The sequence below is a fragment of the Carcharodon carcharias genome, chromosome 12 (genome assembly GCF_017639515.1).
Source record: "Carcharodon carcharias isolate sCarCar2 chromosome 12, sCarCar2.pri, whole genome shotgun sequence".
In the NCBI taxonomy this organism is placed as follows: domain Eukaryota; kingdom Metazoa; phylum Chordata; class Chondrichthyes; order Lamniformes; family Lamnidae; genus Carcharodon; species Carcharodon carcharias.
In genome coordinates, this window is record NC_054478.1 from 138676157 (window position 1) to 138694091 (window position 17935).

General features: G+C 43.3%; 1 protein-coding gene across 1 annotated transcript in view; it reads left to right on the forward strand.

The window, feature by feature from the left end:
• The first annotated feature begins 541 nt into the window (after positions 1-541).
• Positions 542-17935, forward strand: part of LOC121284732 (carboxypeptidase O-like) — a 187955-nt gene continuing 170561 nt past the window's right edge. The window contains exons 1-8 of the mRNA XM_041200284.1: positions 542-671; positions 1759-1833; positions 3090-3214; positions 4080-4191; positions 4276-4377; positions 5345-5449; positions 8054-8164; positions 8294-8390. Coding sequence (XP_041056218.1) covers positions 1816-1833; positions 3090-3214; positions 4080-4191; positions 4276-4377; positions 5345-5449; positions 8054-8164; positions 8294-8390 — 670 coding nt within the window. The 5' untranslated portion in view covers positions 542-671; positions 1759-1815. The remainder of the gene's footprint in view (positions 672-1758; positions 1834-3089; positions 3215-4079; positions 4192-4275; positions 4378-5344; positions 5450-8053; positions 8165-8293; positions 8391-17935) is intronic.

The following is a 17935-nucleotide window of genomic DNA, read 5'->3' on the forward strand; positions in this document are numbered from 1 at the left end:
ATCTAAATACAGGTCATCCACCCCTTTATCCACAACATATGTTGCTTCTTCAAATAACTCCAGTAAATTGGTTAAACTCGATTCCCCTTTCACAAAACCATATTGACTCTGCCTGATTACCTGGACTTTTTTCCAAGTGCCCTACTATAACATCTTTAATAATAGCTTCTTATATTTTTCCTATGACAGATGTTAAGCTAATTGGTCTGTTGTTTCCTGCTTTCTGTCTCTCTCGTTTTCGAATAAAGGAGTTACATTTGCTATTTTCCAATCTAATGGAATGTTTCTTGAATCTAGGGAGTTTTGGAAAATTCTTTTGAGACCCCAGTATGAAGCACATCAGGACCCGGGGATTTGTCAGCCTAATCCTTGGCTTCTCTAGTTTCTCCACATTGCTGAAGTTAATCTAGACTTTCATTAACTTTACTTACAATGTGAAGAAGCTGCAGTATGGTTATTCATGAGTTAAGAGTGTAGGCGTGGACTGGGTGTAACTGAAGACAGTTTTATCTGACCCTGTACTCTGCTGAGCTCTCAGTTCCCAAGTCCTTTCGTGAAAATTTGAGAAGGTCCCAGTAGAATCTGTTTACCATGAAATTGTGGGTAAGGTATATCTCTATTTTTGGGATATTTCCTGTGATCACACACAGTTTCCAGGCACAATACAATGGGTAAGTCAATCAAATATTACTGCTGTATTACTCAGTGAAGATGACTATTATTAATTACCTAATACTAGCAAAATAAGACAATAAATTTGTAGCCATTATGGGGTTTCAACCCAGTGACAATGATCCACCTTGTCTCAGCTTGTTTGAGTCCAGAATCTGAACTGACACTGCAGTGCAGTGCTGAGGGAGTACAGCACTATTGGCAGTATTGTTCTTCAGCTGAAGCATTAAACTAAAGTATTCTCCTTTTGTGTGGATACAAAAGATCCTATGGACTATCTTGGTGCCCTGGTCAACATTCCTCCCATGTCTTGTTCATCCCCGATTTTAATCATTTCCCATTAGCAGCTGTGCCATCAGAGGTCTAGCCCCAGGCTCTGGAATTCTCTCCTTAAGCACCTCTCTACCTCTCCCTCCAGTTTAGATAAATTTAGCTATTCTCAAAATCTCTTTTACCAAGCTTTTAGTCACTTGTCTTAATAGCTCCTGATGTGGCTTGATATCAAATTTCATTTAACGCTCCCGTTAAGCACTTGGGGGCCATTTTAGAATTATCGAATGGTTACAGTAGAGAAGCAGTCCTTTCGGCCTATCAAGGCCATGCTGGCTCTTTGCGAGACCAACTCAGCCAGTCCCACTCTCCCACCTTTTCCCCGTGACCCTGCAAATCATTTTGCTCCAGACCCTTATCCATTCCCTTTTTAAAAGACTTCTCCACAGTCTCGGGCAGTGCTTTCCAAGCCCTAACTACATGCTGTGCAAAAATATATTTTCGCATGTCGCCTTTAGTTCTTTTGCCATTCACCTTGAACCGGTGTCCTCTGGTTCTCAACCCTCCCACCAAGGAGAACAGTTTCTCTCTATCTATGCCACCCGGACTCCTTGTGATCTTTGAACACCTCTATCAAAAATCCTCTCAACTTTCTCTTCTCTAAGGAGAACAACCCCAGCTTCCCAAATCTATCTGAAGTCTCGCTAAAGGCGCCATATATATATATATATTTATATATGTAAGTTTTTGTTAAGTAAGGGGTTACATACAAGGAGAAGCTGAAGTTTTGAAAAGGGATTTCTTCACTTCTTTCAGGGACCAAATACTCCGACTCATCCCAAGGGATTCCAAGCAGGTGGAGTTCTGAGACAAATGGTGGAGAATGATTGGGTAGGTTCTGGAATGAGTGTGTGCAGTTTGATTAGCGGTAATCAAGTGGTCCTGGCATTCTGGAGTTGGCTACATTCCTTGAACAAGGATAAGAAAGGTAGGCACTGGGCCTTTCTGAAGGATCTGCCCAGGGATCATCAGGCTCACTGTCCACACCCAGTAGACTTGGGGCAATGTCCTAATACTGCGCCATTTATGTTGCCTCAGCCTTTATTATTGTTAAGATGTGGTGTGGTGAATCTCACCATCCCCTCACCCTGAGCTCTGTCTTTGCTCGTGACTCACGTAACATTTACCATGATCTGATCATGTGTTTGGGTGATGTTGGCTGAGGGGCATATGTTGCCCTGGACACCCAGAGAACTCCTATGCTCTTCTTCAAATAGTGCCATGGGGGCTTTTAAGGTCCACCTGATAGGGCAGAAAGGGCCTCAGTTTAAGGTCTCATGCACTCCGACATTGAAGCACTCCCTTGATGCTGCATTAAAGTGTTGGTCTAGATTTTGCACTCAAGCCTCATGATTGGGACTTGAATCTATAATCTTCCAAATCAGGCATGAGTACTAAAATGGAACCACAGCTGCCAGTGTTAAAGTTAGATACCTTGGAGTTTACCCTTTTGCATTTGAATGCTGTGCAAGATTTGAAGATAAAGTAACTATGTGCTCAGCAGAGCAGCACAGCAAGGAAGCAGGAGGTATAATAAAAAGAGACAGAATCCTGACACTTGCATGTGCAACACAGATCCTCTAGCCGTTAACGGCGGCCAGTGACACGTATGCAGTTGCCATGTAAGTTGAAGCACACATGGTACAGGGCGGTTGTTATAATCAGTATCATTGGTGAGACAAATGGAACTGTGGAAAGCAAGGAAAATTATTGAGAAGTAAAAATGAATCATAGAAAACAGAAGGTGGCCATTCATTCCCTCATGCCTGTGCTGGCTCTTTGAATGGCTATCCAATTAGTCCCACTCCTCTTGCTCTTTCCCCTTTAGCCATGTGTCATTGACAAAAAGGGACAAGTTTTATTTTTCTTTATATCGATGGAGCTTCCTTGCACTTTGACATGTGTTTTATAAATCTAAGTTCCTGGGCAAGATTTTAAACAAGCCAAAGTCTTGGCTTCAACGTGTTTATGTTGATGTTGAAATAGATCGTTAAATATTTACTATTGCAGATAAAGGTGATGTGAAGTGATAGTATTATCAGTGTATTTGAGATTCCTGAGGGTCTATGTTTTGATATTTTGTGCAGATTGACTTGTGGAGGCCTGAGTTCCCAGAGAGAATTCAACCTCAGGATGAGGTCCATGCTCGGATCTCAGCCTCAGCACTCGACACAGTTAAAAGTGAACTGAAGGAATGGGCCCTTCAATACAGGTAGGTGTGGCTCCAATTGCTCAAATGATTGTAAGTTTTTCCTACAAGCTCGAGCAGCCACTTTGTACATCGTCAGACTGTGAGCAGAGTGCTGTTGCTTCCCCCTCACTCTCCCCAATACCTGGCCATTCCCCATTTTCACTCTGGCCTTTCAACAAGAAGGGTCTTTCTAGTGTATGATGTCATTCTCTAGCTGGCTGATCGGTCAACCAGTGCACAATTAAAAAATCCCATCCTATGCCCCTAGTCAGGGCACAGCAAGGTTCAATATGTCTTGAGTTAATACCAGAAGCTTCTGCTTGTGCTGATGATGATTGATAACCATCCTGTGTGCATTCAGTGCAGGCACAAGGCAATCACATTACACACATGGATGGCACCAGCTCTTTCAATAGGGTCAGTTCTCCACTATTGCCCCATCAATATGTCAAATGCCAACTCCGTCTGTCATTAGCCATAGTCCACAAGAGTCCAAAGGCTTCTCTTTCTGTTAGAGAGAGACAATCTAATGTAGCTTGAGAGGCACCACTCTGCGGCTGAACCAAAATCTCTCCCACTGTTACCTCCGCGGGAGTGTGGGACAGATTAGGACGTTGATTATAAACCAGCTTGGGCAGGTCATAGACACTCCTCTATGGCCAGCAGACCCTTGTGAGGGACTTGAACCAGGTGCTTCTGGCTCAGAGACAGGGATGCTACCCACTGACCAAAAGACCTTCCATCATCTGCCAGATCAGTTCCATTTGAACCACAAGCACATTTCAGAGACGACTGTCACTCTCTTCATGCACGGTGCTAACCTGGGTTATAAAAACATCCTTTCCCATGTTATATTGCACCTACGTGTCTTTCCTTGATTCAACAGCATTTTAACACAAAATATTCAAGAACTCCTGGACAACCAGATACAGAATGAGGATAAGCAGCCTTTCAATACCAGAGCGCACAGCTACATCAAGTATCACCCAATGGAAGAGGTAAGACTTATACAAGAGGAGGGAAGAATTGCCCCTTTTTCCATTTCAAAAACATCCTTCACTGTTTGTCTCTTAAACACTCAGATCTATCACTGGATGGAACAAATGAAGGAAAACTATAAGGAGTTGGTGACACAGCATCTGCTGGGGATGACATACCAGAAGCGGCCGATGTATTATCTGAAGGTATCTGGAGAGTGTTGTACCCAAGTGTACTGTCTCCCTCTTATCTCATTACTGGTTCTGTCATAACCTCCCTCTACCAACATTGACCTGCAAGGGATTTCAGTCACTCAGCAGCCCCCTGAACCTGCTGCATCCATGTGACAATTCCACTTCCTAATCTTTCTATCCTTGGACTGTCTCAGTCAGCTTCCCAATTTCCAGGTTACTTTTGCCTTGAGAGCAATGTCGAGTAGTTGTGATTACTATCTGGAATTGTGTGAGAGAAAACCTCCATCGTTGTCTATCTGGACTCGGTTAATGACTGGAACTGAGAGGTTAGGATTTCTGCACATTTTGTGTTGCAGGATCCTCGACGGAAATTGGACATTTGTTCCTCTCAATCATAACTGGATTTGAACTCAAATCACAAGAGGTTAAAAATATAAAGCGATGCCTTCTCCCTCACTCACACCATGAGGGAAAGGAAACCTTTATATCTTGATCCTGGGATTCACTTTAACCCAAGTCACTGGGAGGTTAGAATCAGGCCTCCATTATATACCAGTAGAATGGGGAATGATTGGATTGTGGAATGGAATGAAGGCTATTCTTCGGGACACTATTTATTCACTAGTGGAGCTCTTTGATCTTCCTAAATCATTGGATACAAATGCCTTTGACCCTACAGATGTCCCTCACACCCATTTTAAGATACCATCAAGAGAATAGAAATCTAGTGGACATCAACAAACCTGAAGCCTGTAACCTTGTCATTCATGTCCTGTACAATGTCCCTCCACCTCAGACAGCTGTCTCTGTAGAAATGTCAAGCTGCCAAATTTCAGTCATTCGATGTAACTGGCACCAGAGCCATTGCTGCACATCATACTTTCTTCTGTGTGAGTTGTCGTGATCCCAGTCGCACCCACACAAACCAGAGACAGAACCAGTGCCTCCTTCTTTCATTTCTCATCCGTTCTGTCCGCAGATCAGTAAAAAATCCGATAAACCCAAGAAAATGATCTGGATGGATTGTGGAATTCATGCCAGGGAGTGGATCGCTCCTGCTTTCTGCCAGTGGTTTGTGAGGGAGGTGAGTGTTGCCTTACTGTAGATCCACAATGGGGCCATTTGAGTCACAACGCTCTCAACAGTTTCAATACTGGAGAGCCCAAGTTTCCATGCATGACCAAACAGTGAATAATGAGCTGGCTTCACAGATCGCGCAGATGAATGGTGGTAATTCTTTCTATGGCAGCCGTTAGCATGGTGTTTTGCAAGCAGAATCCTTGATATCACAGGTAGCATCAGATCATGCAGAGAAAGCTGCTTGCTCCCTATAGGAAGGCATTGATCAAGGGCCTCAAGGTAGATAGATATGAGATTAACACTGAGATCTGCAAGATTACTCATGATGACCTTGCCAATGACAAATGCAATTATATCCTGTCAACTACTTACTTATCACAATAAGGAAAGTTAGTGCTGAGGGCAATTGATGGAAGGTCAGCAAACAGAAAATTGACCGGCCTGGAACTGGTGGGATTTTTGATGACAGCACTGTTGGTGTTCCAATCAGAATCTGACCACAGTTTCAGGGTTTAGTGCAATCACAGATTAAAGTGGGAAACCTGAAGTTGCGAAGTGTCATTCACTCCCCCACAAATGTTGTGCTGTGGACCCCTGGCCTCCACAAGCCAGCGATCAGAGAAAATAATTGATCTGGCAACAACTTCCTCTTTCCCGCTATATTATTGATATTTAAAGCCCCATAAAAAGTTAAGCCTTGTTCGATGCAGTGTAACTGAATTTTTAATGGTGACCTGAGTGTCTGCTGAACAACAGATTCAGCCTTGAAAAATGGCGGAATACAATTAAATTTCTCCATTATAATTAATGACTAGATTTTTTTAAGCTAGATTTTTCAAATAATTAATCTTTACAAAAAAAGTTTGCTCTTGATATTTTCAGCTTCTACCTTAACCCTGTGTATGTCGCTAATCTTTACTACACTCCCCGTATTTTTTTTAAAGTGGTTGATTATCAGCGTTTTCCATTTGCTAGTTTGCTGTCTGTGGAAATGCTTTAATGTGATTGGTTGCTTTGACAGCTTCATGACATCAGCGCAGCTCAACGCTGGGAATCCCCATTAAGCAATTCTACAGTCAATTGCACACTGAGGTAAAATTCTAACCCAAGAGGTTGTTACATATCTCAGTGCAGCTTTCTTCGAAGAGATTGGAAAGCATCATCACTTTACCACTGACTACTTATTAAAGGCCAATGTAATTTCAGAGGTGAATTCTTCACCATGAGAAACCATCGCCCATCACGGTGAGCGGGGACAGGATAGAAGGGTAAACAAACTGAAAGAAACTAACTTCTTCTTGAGTGTATTATTTGCTTATAATGGCGAGAGATGTCAATATTCAGGAATGGAACTGCTCCTGACAGTAAAAACTCAGTGTGGACAGAAGGTAGTCTCCGTTAATGTGTCAATCCTGTCACAATGAAGCGTGTGCTCTAGTTGTAAGTGAGACCAGCTGTTGCTAACTGGGGAAAGGTTAGGGAATTATTCTTAAGTATATATAAGAACCGATTTCCACCTGTGTCGGGGGGTGGGTTTCAGGAAAAGGGAGTCTGTACCTATGTTCTCCGAGTCTTGTGAATAAGACTAACTTAAGAAAAGGCTGGCTCCAGATTCCTGCTTTAATCTGAATGAGCAGCAAATTATTACAGTCCCAGGCCATCTACAGCACTAGTTACTACCAGTGAGGTATTACAATCCCAGGCCATCTACAGCACTAGTTACTGCCAGTGAGGTATTACAATCCCAGGCAATCTACAGCACTAGTTACTGCCAGTGAGGTATTACAGTCCCAGGCAATCTACAGCACTAGTTACTGCCAGTGAGGTATTACAATCCCAGGCCATCTACAGCACTAGTTACTGCCAGTGAGGTATTACAATCCCAGGCCATCTACAGCACTAGTTACTGCCAGTGAGGTATTACAATCCCAGGCCATCTACAGCACTGGTTACTGCCAGTGAGTTATTACAATCCCAGGCCCATCTAAAGCACTAGTTACTGCCAGTGAGGTATTACAATCCCAGGCCATCTACAGCACTAGTTACTGCCAGTGAGGTATTACAATCCCAGGCCATCTACAGCACTAGTTACTGCCAGTGAGGTATTACAATCCCAGGCCATCTACAGCACTGGTTACTGCCAGTGAGTTATTACAATCCCAGGCCCATCTACAGCACTAGTTACTGCCAGTGAGGTATTACAATCCCAGGTCATCTACAGCACTAGTTACTGCCAGTGAGGTATTACAGTCCCAGGCCATCTACAGCACTAGTTACTGCCAGTGAGGTATTACAATCAAAGGGCATCTGCAGCACTGGTTACCGCCAGTGAGTTATTACAATCCCAGGCCATCTACAGCACTAGTTACTGCCAGTGAGGTATTACAATCCCAGGCCATCTACAGCACTAGTTACTGCCAGTGAGTTATTACAATCAAAGGCCATCTACAGCACTAGTTACTGCCAGTGAGTCATTACAATCCCAGGTCATCTACAGCACTGGTTACTGCCAGAATGAGGCTCACTGAATAAAACTCCATCAAATACTTCTAATCTTCTCTTTTTAATCTCTTTCTGTGTTTGTGTGTGCGTGTGTTCATGTACATAGGTATTAGAGGCCTACACTGCAGACCCTGACAGAGATCGCTTCCTCCAACACATTGACTTTTACATTCTGCCAGTTCTGAACATCGATGGTTATATTCATTCCTGGACAGAAGTAAGTACAATTCCAGACAACGTATCTGATATTGTGTCACTGACCCAAAATGTTCCAACAGCTGTGAATCTTGTCTCGTTGTAAATTGCTATTTCTATATCCAATTTGGGGTTCAACATCTTTCTCCAGCTCCAGGAATGCCTGTGGAGGAAATCCATGTCTCCCTGTGAAAACAGCACTTGTTTTGGAACTGATCTCAACAGGAATTTTGAGGCGAAATGGTGCAGTAAGTGGGAATCCTTCCCCGTCTCTTCCACAACAATATTCACATGCCTGTAAATCAGTCTCGATTTATCAATCAGTCTATCCTCTCTATACCTGCTTTTGTCTTCCCATCAATTACTCCAACTCTGTCTCTCTATCTTATGTACCTACCGTAGATTGCCGCAAATAAGTTGACCTTGGAAGCCTCGAAAAGTCCTTCCTGAAATGGGGGTCGACGAACATGCTGAATATAAAATGTGAATGACCATATCTGGTGTGGGTGGCTACAATTCAGAGATGTGAAATTATGGTAATTCAATTTAAATCAATATGACAAGTTTTATTGAATAAATTAATTCTGCAAGTGCACCTTTATTGGGAGGGAGATGGTGGTGTAGTGATCATGTCACTGGGCTAGTAACCCAGTGGCTCAGGTTAATGCTCTGGGGACATGGGTTCAAGTCCCACCATGGTAGCTGGTGGAATTTAAATTCAAATTCAATTAAAAATCTGGAATATAAAGCTAGTCTCAGTAATGCTGATCATGAAACGATTGTTGTAAAAACCCAGCTGGCTCACTAATATCCTTTAAGGAAGGAAATCAGCTGTCCTTACTGGCCTGGTCAGCATGTGACTCCAGACCCACAGTTCAAGGGTCATTAGGGACGGGCAACAAATGCTGGCTTTGCCAGTGAACCCCACATCCCATGAAAGAATAAAGAAAAAAAAACACAAAGCATTTTAAAAACCGTGAAATTCGTTGCCTTTGGCATCCGACACAGAGAGATTATCGAATTCATCCTCAGTCACACTGGCTGTAGGATCCCACTCTGGATCAGATGTGGCCCTTTCGCTTTCAGAATCAACCCTCCACCAACAAATAGTCTTCCTCGCCGTCCATTGGATTGGGTATTCTGCGTTTTATGAATGATCTGTTGACAGCTTGTGCATTAATATCATCCCATGAAACCGCACAAAACATCAAACAGGGCAGCTTGCATAGTTCCACTCTTTGTGAAGGTTCCCCCCAAGCCCCTCCCACCTTGGTCAACCATCCACCTATTCTATTTGGTGTGAACATGATCCTTGAATGGCTTGTTAAGGCACACGTCCAACGATTCAACTACAGACATTAGACCCTCCCTGGTATAACTGCAATGGTGGTGTAATTCCTTCACAAGCACCTCTTAATCTCTTCAGTTATATAGGATCCAAACACGTCCCACGCCTAATAAGCTGCATTCTTTACGTGGGCCACTCAGACACCTGTTCCACATGTTATCGATCCATTCTGATACATGCTTCTCAAGGTCAGGCCCGTGGCTGGTCCCTGTTCTCGTGGTGCATTTGGTCTTGGGCAATTTCTTCAGGGTTGATTCCTTCTCCTTCCATTCTCGCACCAGCTTCTCACTAACACCAAATTCCCTCACCGCAGCACAGTTATTTGACGAGCTAGAAAATGTTATGGCTTTTAGTTTGAGGAGCCATTTCTGTTCATCGTTCGCCACGCTTGCTGTCCTCAGTGTGGGCATGGTCTTAACCTCATACACATCCTCTTGACAACATGGCCAATGTTGCCTGCTTGATCCCAAGCACTGGCCAATAAAGTGAGTAAAACATGCGTTTCTGAGGTGAAAATTTGAGGCCCAAGTAATAATGCGAATATAGCAATTCTTAGCATAAAATGGGGGAGGGGTCCACTTATTCGCTGTGTAAAGGCCTAAACATGATTTTTCCCACTGAAAATTTGGGGTTGACTTGTATGCTGCAATCTGACAGTATTCATCTATTCCTGAATCGAGCAATCTAGTGCTGTCTACTGTATACTCACTACAGCAGTCTGCCATAAAAGTATCTGCCTGTACACATATTTGCTGATCCAGTGCCACTTGTCTATAATTATCCACTTTCTATCTGTTTATCCAATTCTGCACAGGCTGATTGTGACTGTTTATTATGTAGCTGTAATGACAGGTTTCAATAAGAAACAGATAAACTTTGTTACAGAGAGCTTTTCAAATGCTACCTGCTCAATCAGGACTCTCGTTAGGAAGATCCACCCCCCAGATTTACCGCACTTGGGTCTCATTGGTTAGAGCCTCCATGAACATCACATGACCCCTGATAGACAGTGGGAGAGGCTATACCTTCAGTTATTACATTTCCTCCCCTTTAGTTCTTTACAGTTTCTATTTACAGAGAACAATTGAATATCCAACAACATGTACATATATACAACTTCAGGTGATTAAAGATTAAGTCTCTGAGGTGCTCTCTGTATTCTGTTAGAGCGGCATAGCTTGAGGTTTCCCCATGGGATCGACATGATCAGGAACTGCGGCACCAGATACATCATTAGAAAGTGGCAGTTTTGGGTTTGGCAACTGTGCAGAGACATCAGGCATGCCTATACTAGGTCAATCTGTCACCTCAGGGATTGATGATTTGATATTAATCACAGGAAGAATAGTTGGTGGTTGGAATATCTCCATCATGCATATAGTCCACATGTTTGTGAACGATTCTGTCTTCCACTTCCACCTGGAAGGATAAGGGACCAATGATTAGACCCTCCAGGAACCCAGCAAGTGCTTTTCCAAAATTCCGCATGAATACCGTATCCCCGACAGTGAACGTGTGAGCTTTGCCATGAATATCATGATTCAATTTTTGAGCTCTCTGATTTCTCTCCACTTTCCCCTCTAAATTTGGTAACAGCAGACTTAACCTTGTACGAAGGCAGCATTTCATCAGTAATTCAGACGGTGTTGAACCCGTAGTTGAATGAGGCATTGTGCAATAACTGGGAACAAAGTAGAAAAGTCGAGTTTCTAGAGCACCTTCTGATAACCTATTCATTCCAGATTTGAAAGTGTGCACAGCTCTCTTAAGAACATAAGATCCAGGAGCAGGAGTAGGCAATTCAGCCCCCCGAGCCTGCCCCACCATTCAATATGATCACAGCTGATCTCACTTCGGCCTCAACTCCAATTTCCCAGCTTCTTCCCATAACCTTTCAACCTGTTACTAATTAAACATCTATCTATCTCCTCCTTAAATTTACTCAGCGTCCCAGCATCCACTGCACTCTGAGGTAGTGAATTCCACAGATTCACGACCCTTTGAGAAAAGTAATTCCTCCTCATCTCTGATTTAAATCTACCACCCTTTAACATAAAACTATGGCCTCTCATTCTAGAATGCCCCAGAAGGAGAAACATCCACTCCACGTCTACTTTGTCTATCCTCTTTGGCATCGTATATACCTCAATTAGATCTCCTCTCATATTTCTAAACTCTAGCGAGTATAGGCCTAAACTGCTCAATCTCTCCTCATAAGACAAGCCCTGCATCTCTGGAATCAATCTAGTGAACCTCCTCTGAATCGCCTCCACTGCAATTACATCCTTTCTCAAGTAAGGGGACCAAATCTGTGCACAGTACTCCAGGTGCGGTCTCAACAATGCCTTGTACAGTTGCAACAACACTTCCCTATTTTTATACTCTATTGCTTTAGCAATAAATGCCAAAATTCCATTTGCCTTCCTTATTACCTGCTGTGCCTACATACTAGCTTTCAGCGATTCATGCACGAGGATACCCAGATCCCTCTGCACTGAAGCATTCTGAAGTTTCTCTCCACTTAAATAATAAGTCACCTTTTTATTCTTCTGACCAAAATGGATAACCTCACACTTATCTTAGCTAAACCATTTGATGAGGGATGGTAAGGGGCTGTTTTAATATACCTGATTCCATTTAAATTCACGAATCTCTGAAACTCTGTACTGGTAAAGACTGTACTGGTATCAGAAATGATGATTTCCAGCCACAATGCTAAAACAATGATGCAGCTTCTTGATAGTTGAGCTCAATGTCGGTGATCTGACCTCGTATACATCCATCCATTTAGAATGTGTCTACAATCAACAAAAACATGGTACCTAAGAATGGTCCTACATAAGCAACATGTAGTCTAACCCAGTGTTATGATGTGGCAGATGATGTGTGCCAGGCAGACTAAATTCATGAAGGAAACTTGGTCACGCTATCATAAAGGTTTTGCAATTTGTATTTATTATGAGATGTGTGCACTGAATTCAGAAATAATAAGTCCACCAAGACTTTTAGAGATTTAAAAAAATTAAATTAAAATATTTATTGACAAAATAAGAGATGTCAAGCACATGCATAAGACTACAATTATTACTACAATAATTCCTAAAACTCCTAATTAACCTGACTCCCAGTTACATCCCCTTTAAGGCAACGGTCCAAAAGTAGAGTTAGATTTTAAACAGATCCAGCAAGTTAATACAATACCCTGGACAGTGGAATTCCAAATGTTTTTTCTCCAGCTTCAGTTTCGATGGACAGCAGACTTATTCAAATCTCCCTTCATCTATCTAAAAATGCAAATTCCCCTCACACCTTACATGCTAATCCAGCATCCATGTTTAGTCACTAGCATGTCAAGCACCTAGTTTCTTTTGATGAGTTAAATCTTGCAGTCTACTTGACTCCAAATGTAAGTAAATCAAACACAGACAGACCCAACTATATTTGCCCTATAAACTTATGTCACAAAAACCAGAAAAATATTATGAAAATTATTATACTTTCATGACACCCAGGTTCGACCAGGCCACTCCCAAGTGGAGCTGAAACAGGCAACTTCTGTTGTTGCTGACACTGGAGACGGTGCTTGACTATGCTTTCAATGTCACTGTCTATGCCTGGCTACCAGACATAGCTTCACACAAGTATTTTCATCTTTGAGATGCCTGGATGCACACTGTGAAGCTCTGTCAAGAGTGGTTCTCTACCTTGCGAAGGGATGATGACTCTTGATCCCCACAATAAGGTTCCATCTTGACAGTTTAACTCTGTTTTTTGGGCATGGAATTGTCTGATCTCTTCAGATACAGGTGAACTCGATCATCCTTATAATACAAGGCCTCTGACTTTCAACAAAATTGGATCTCTGTTTATCCAATTTCTAATTTGCTTCGCGAAGCAAACACAGGCGAAGAATCCAAGAAATTCAGTATAAGCACAACTTCCTGTGGCACTGGAGCATGTGCAATGCTACCTGGTAATGGGAGATGACTGAGTGCATCAGCATTTGCAATATGTAAGCCAGGACGGTGCATAAAGACATACTCATACGCAGTTAATATCAAAGCCCAAAGTTGTATTCTTGCTGAAGCTATTGGCAGAATGGCCTTATCCTCACTAGATAAACCTCTTGATGGGTTTTTTGTATGTTTGAAGCATCCAATGTTCTTCATTCTAGCTCCTTGTGCTTTATTGTTAGCCTTTTCTGATCTGATTTCTGTCTGTCCTTTTTCTGTCTGCTGCAGAGTTTTGCCTTGTCCTTCATTTCGATTTCACATTCGGCCAAGTTTCCCTCTGGTGAAGTCTTAACTTGGTTCAGTTCAGTAGTTGAGCTATCCAGGGCTTCATTATCCACTTGCATCTTGGCAAGTTCTACAACTTTTCCTCCTAATGCCTCTTCTGTTTCATTCAGCTGATTCTTCAGCTCTTCAGTCTTTTTCTTTTATCTCTTGACTTCTTCCCAGAATAGTGAACATTGTTGAGTCTTCTCTGCCAACTGTTTCTTCGGTTTGTTCAAAGTCGCACTAAATTCAATTTTTTTCTCTTCATGATTTTCCAGAGGAACTAACTCTGACCTGAGGGATCCTTGCAGCACGTGAAGGTCCTTCAATTCTCCTAACTCATCCCGAAATACACTGTGGTATTTCCTTAGCAGTTCAGGAACTCCTCCTGTTCTCAGGTGGAATATCTCAGACCTGTCAATCTTGATTTTCTGTAACCAGTCAGAAGACTAGATCCTTCTCCTGTCACTGTTATCACTGGAAGTTGAGCTGTCCATTGCCTATAAGGTACTGATACTGTGATAGTGCCCTTAACCTGTATAGATTCTCCAGTGTATGTCTTCAATTTAGCAGTTGTCTGCTCCAGATTCAGTGGCTGGGTAACCTTCATTTAGGTATTTAAATGTGTGCTCTCCCACCACTGTAGTTGAGAAGCCCATATCCACCTCCATTATTAGTGGCTTCTCATTAACTTGGATTGTGACAGTGATAGGTTTGGTTTTTACAGCGGTGACATTAGACAGGGAATAAATGTTGGTGTCAGCAGTTTCAGGTTGTGCTGTATTTTTCAATTCAATCACATTGGTTCACTGCTTTATGGGCTGTTTTGACTTTGCCCTGCATTGCCTTACTATGTGATCTTTTTTCTGGCACTAATGGCATTCTGCCTCTTTGAATCTGCAGGTGTCCAGTCCATGGTCACCTCCACATCTGTAGCAACTTAATCTCGAAGTCGCTGCTGAAGTGTTTCTACTCGGCCTTTTCATGTTTCTAATAGTGGACAGTGCATCTCGCTTCACTGCTGTGTCTCTGGTTTTCGTGTCACGCTCGGTGGTAGGTTCCCACCCCACATGAAGAACAACGGCCATGTTGAGTGTGTTGCAAGGCCTGTGAATCTCTCGCGGCACTTTCTATGGCGAGGGATCTAGGGTGCGCTTAAAGTCAATGTCAACCTTGGCAAGTAAAGAGTGCTGAATGGTGTCGCCTTTAACTCCACAAACTAATCGGTCCTGCAGCAAATCATTTAATGTGTCCCCGAAGTCGCAGTGTTCTGTCAACTTGTTCAACTTCGCTACACAGGTTGCGATGGACTCTCCCAGAGCCCTAACTCTGGAGTTAAACATAAACCCCTGCATTATTGTGGACGGCTGTGGCTGGAATTTTGTTTTCACAAAGTCCACTAATTCATCAAGGATTTCGAAGTGGGGGCAGGTGAGTCTGTCAGGTTGTGAATGAGATTGTATGTCTTACCGCCACATACATTCAAAACGATGGCTTTCTGCTTCTCCGCGGTAATTTCATTCGCTACGAAATAAAATCCAAGGCACTCTACATACTGGCTGCAGTCTTCCATAGTCACATCATAAGGATTGATGCTGCTGAAGAGTGGCATGACCGGTGAGTAGTCTTTTCTTTTTCTTAAGATTCGATGGACTCACGTTAATAAGGTGAGGTGCAGCTTTGGAGATATTTTACCCTGATCACCAAGTATAATGATTTGACAGGTTTCAACAAGAAACAGATAAACTTTATTACAGAGAGCTTTCCAGGGTCTATGTGCTCGATCAGGATTCTTGCCAGGAAGTCCCACCCCCCCCGGATTGCTCACGCCTGGAGCTCATTGGTCGGAGCCTCCATGAACATCTTATGACCCCTGATAGACAGCAGGAGAGGCTGATAGACAGCAGGAGAGGCTATACCTTCAGTTACTACAGTGGCGTGTCCAGCCTTTTAAGCACAGGGGCCAAAGTGAGAGAGTGGAGCGGTTACGGTGGTCTGGAATGGGTCAGAGTGCTAGATAGGCAGTGAGAGAACAGGAGGAAGCTTGTCTCCCACTTCACTCGGTGCTCTTTACTGTGAATTGGTGTGTTGCATTTCTAAGTATTTCCCCCCCCATCTGCTCAGGAAATTATAACCATTGTCGAGCTCACCTTATTGGCCATACGATAGATTAGACAGTCTTTCAGAGATTGTTTAACGTGTTCCACGAATAGAGGAGTCACACTGGACAGGAAGACTGAGACACATCAAGACAGCTTTAACGCTAACAGGATAGGCTCATTCACTTCGAGGGACCTCCATCACTACAGCAAATTCCCACTGCTCGTGGGGGTTCTGCAGCCGCAAGATCTTGCAGAAGGTGAAACCACGAACGGCGAACACAGTTTATAATGGAACTGATTTAGATACGTTCCAGCCACCCCCAAATTTCACATTTTTACTTTAATGGAGTCAACAAAAACTATATTTTTGTTTAAATTGAAGACAATTTTACTGGCGAAATTGTTTGTCAACACAAGAAAGCAGGAAGAATTTAAAGCTTTTCAATTACAGGATACAGTACGTACCTGTAGTATAATTTACAAATCACAGTACAGGTACTGTACAGCACAATATAGGAACCATACTTTGCTTGAGAGTGGAGGGAGATGGAATGGGTGATGCAGGCATTGATGTGGATGAGATGATGTGATGTGGATGTGGATAAGATGGGATTGCTTTGCCTTTTGGTTTTCAATTTTGTAAGGTTCTCTGTAAGGAGCAAAAGCTGTGTCAATCGCTCTGCAAAAGGAAATGCTTCTTTTCCATGCCTGTATCATGCTCTGTTGCCTGTTTTTTCAAATCTTCGGCTGACATTATGAGATCTGCCATCACCTTAGTTGTGAATTGAACACTTTTAGGCTCTTCATCCCGCTCCTGTTCCTGCTTAGTCTCATTTAACCTCCTCAGTTCAACCAATTCTTCCGCAGAGCGTTCCTCTCGTTGAGATTGAAGCAACTCATCCACTTCAGTTGTGGCCAGGTCTTCAAATCCCTCCCCTCCAACTGGTTTTGCCAGGTCAACAATCCTGGCCACCTCAGTATGAGCATTGGGGAAACCTGTGAAATCATTCACAGCCTCAGGCGTTTGTGCTTGAAGCTCTAACTACACCCCGTGAGTCGTTAATTATACTTACTGCTGTGAGGATGTTGAAGGGCTCCCGGTAATCACGGACTGTGGTTGAAGGGTCTACTTCCAGGAGATGAAGGGTGTGGCCGAAACTTCACTGGGTGTAGTAAGCCTCGAATGAGGCAGTGACCCCTGCACCGGTCCATTGGCTGGATAAGTGAGGTCGTGTTTGGGGCACAAACAAAATTTCAACATCTGGGTGGCTCTCGGTGAGAGAGTGTGGATGCCCAGGTGTGTTGGCGAGGGTTTTGAAAGACAGGTTCTTCCCCCTCAGATAAATGCGGAGCTCTGGCAGAAAGCTACTGGCAAACCAGTTTTCAAATACAGCTGCTGTAACCCAGGCATCACTGTTTAACCTTCCAAGAGACTGGCAGATGACATTTTATTTTTCCCTTTGGAAAGCTGGAGGGTTTTCTGTCCTACAAACCAGCATTGGTTCCCATTTAAAACCAGCCACATCTAGCACATAGCAGAAGCGTCAGCCAGTCTTTTGTTGCTTTAAACCCAGGAGCTGTCTTTTCTTCTTTTGAGATGTATTTGGCATCGTCATCCAGAACAGGCCAGTTTCATTGGGGTCGAAGACCTGCTCTGTCTCCCTCCTCAATGTATTCCTGCAGCACCTCGGGAAACTCTCCTGCAGCTGCTTGGTCAGCAGAAACCGCCTCCCCCACCAAATTCACCTTGCGCAGCCCGAAACGCTTTTTAAAACGATCGAACCATCCTGTGCTGGCTGAGAACTCTTTGGAAATGGAAGGAGAGGCACCTTCTGCATCACCTTCAGCAGCAGCACTACCCTCTTTACTGCTCCCTATGCCCTGGTACAAAGGCCTTTGTTTCGAATGAATGGACTGTTAACTGGGGTCCCCCTTCGATGCTGGTGTTCCATCCACACGCTGAGTGACTTCTCCATTTCCTGTAAGCGTGGATCTCTCCTGCTCGCAGAAGTTATCTTGGGCAGTACGACTACCAGGAACACTAACCGCTGGCCCTTATTTTTTAG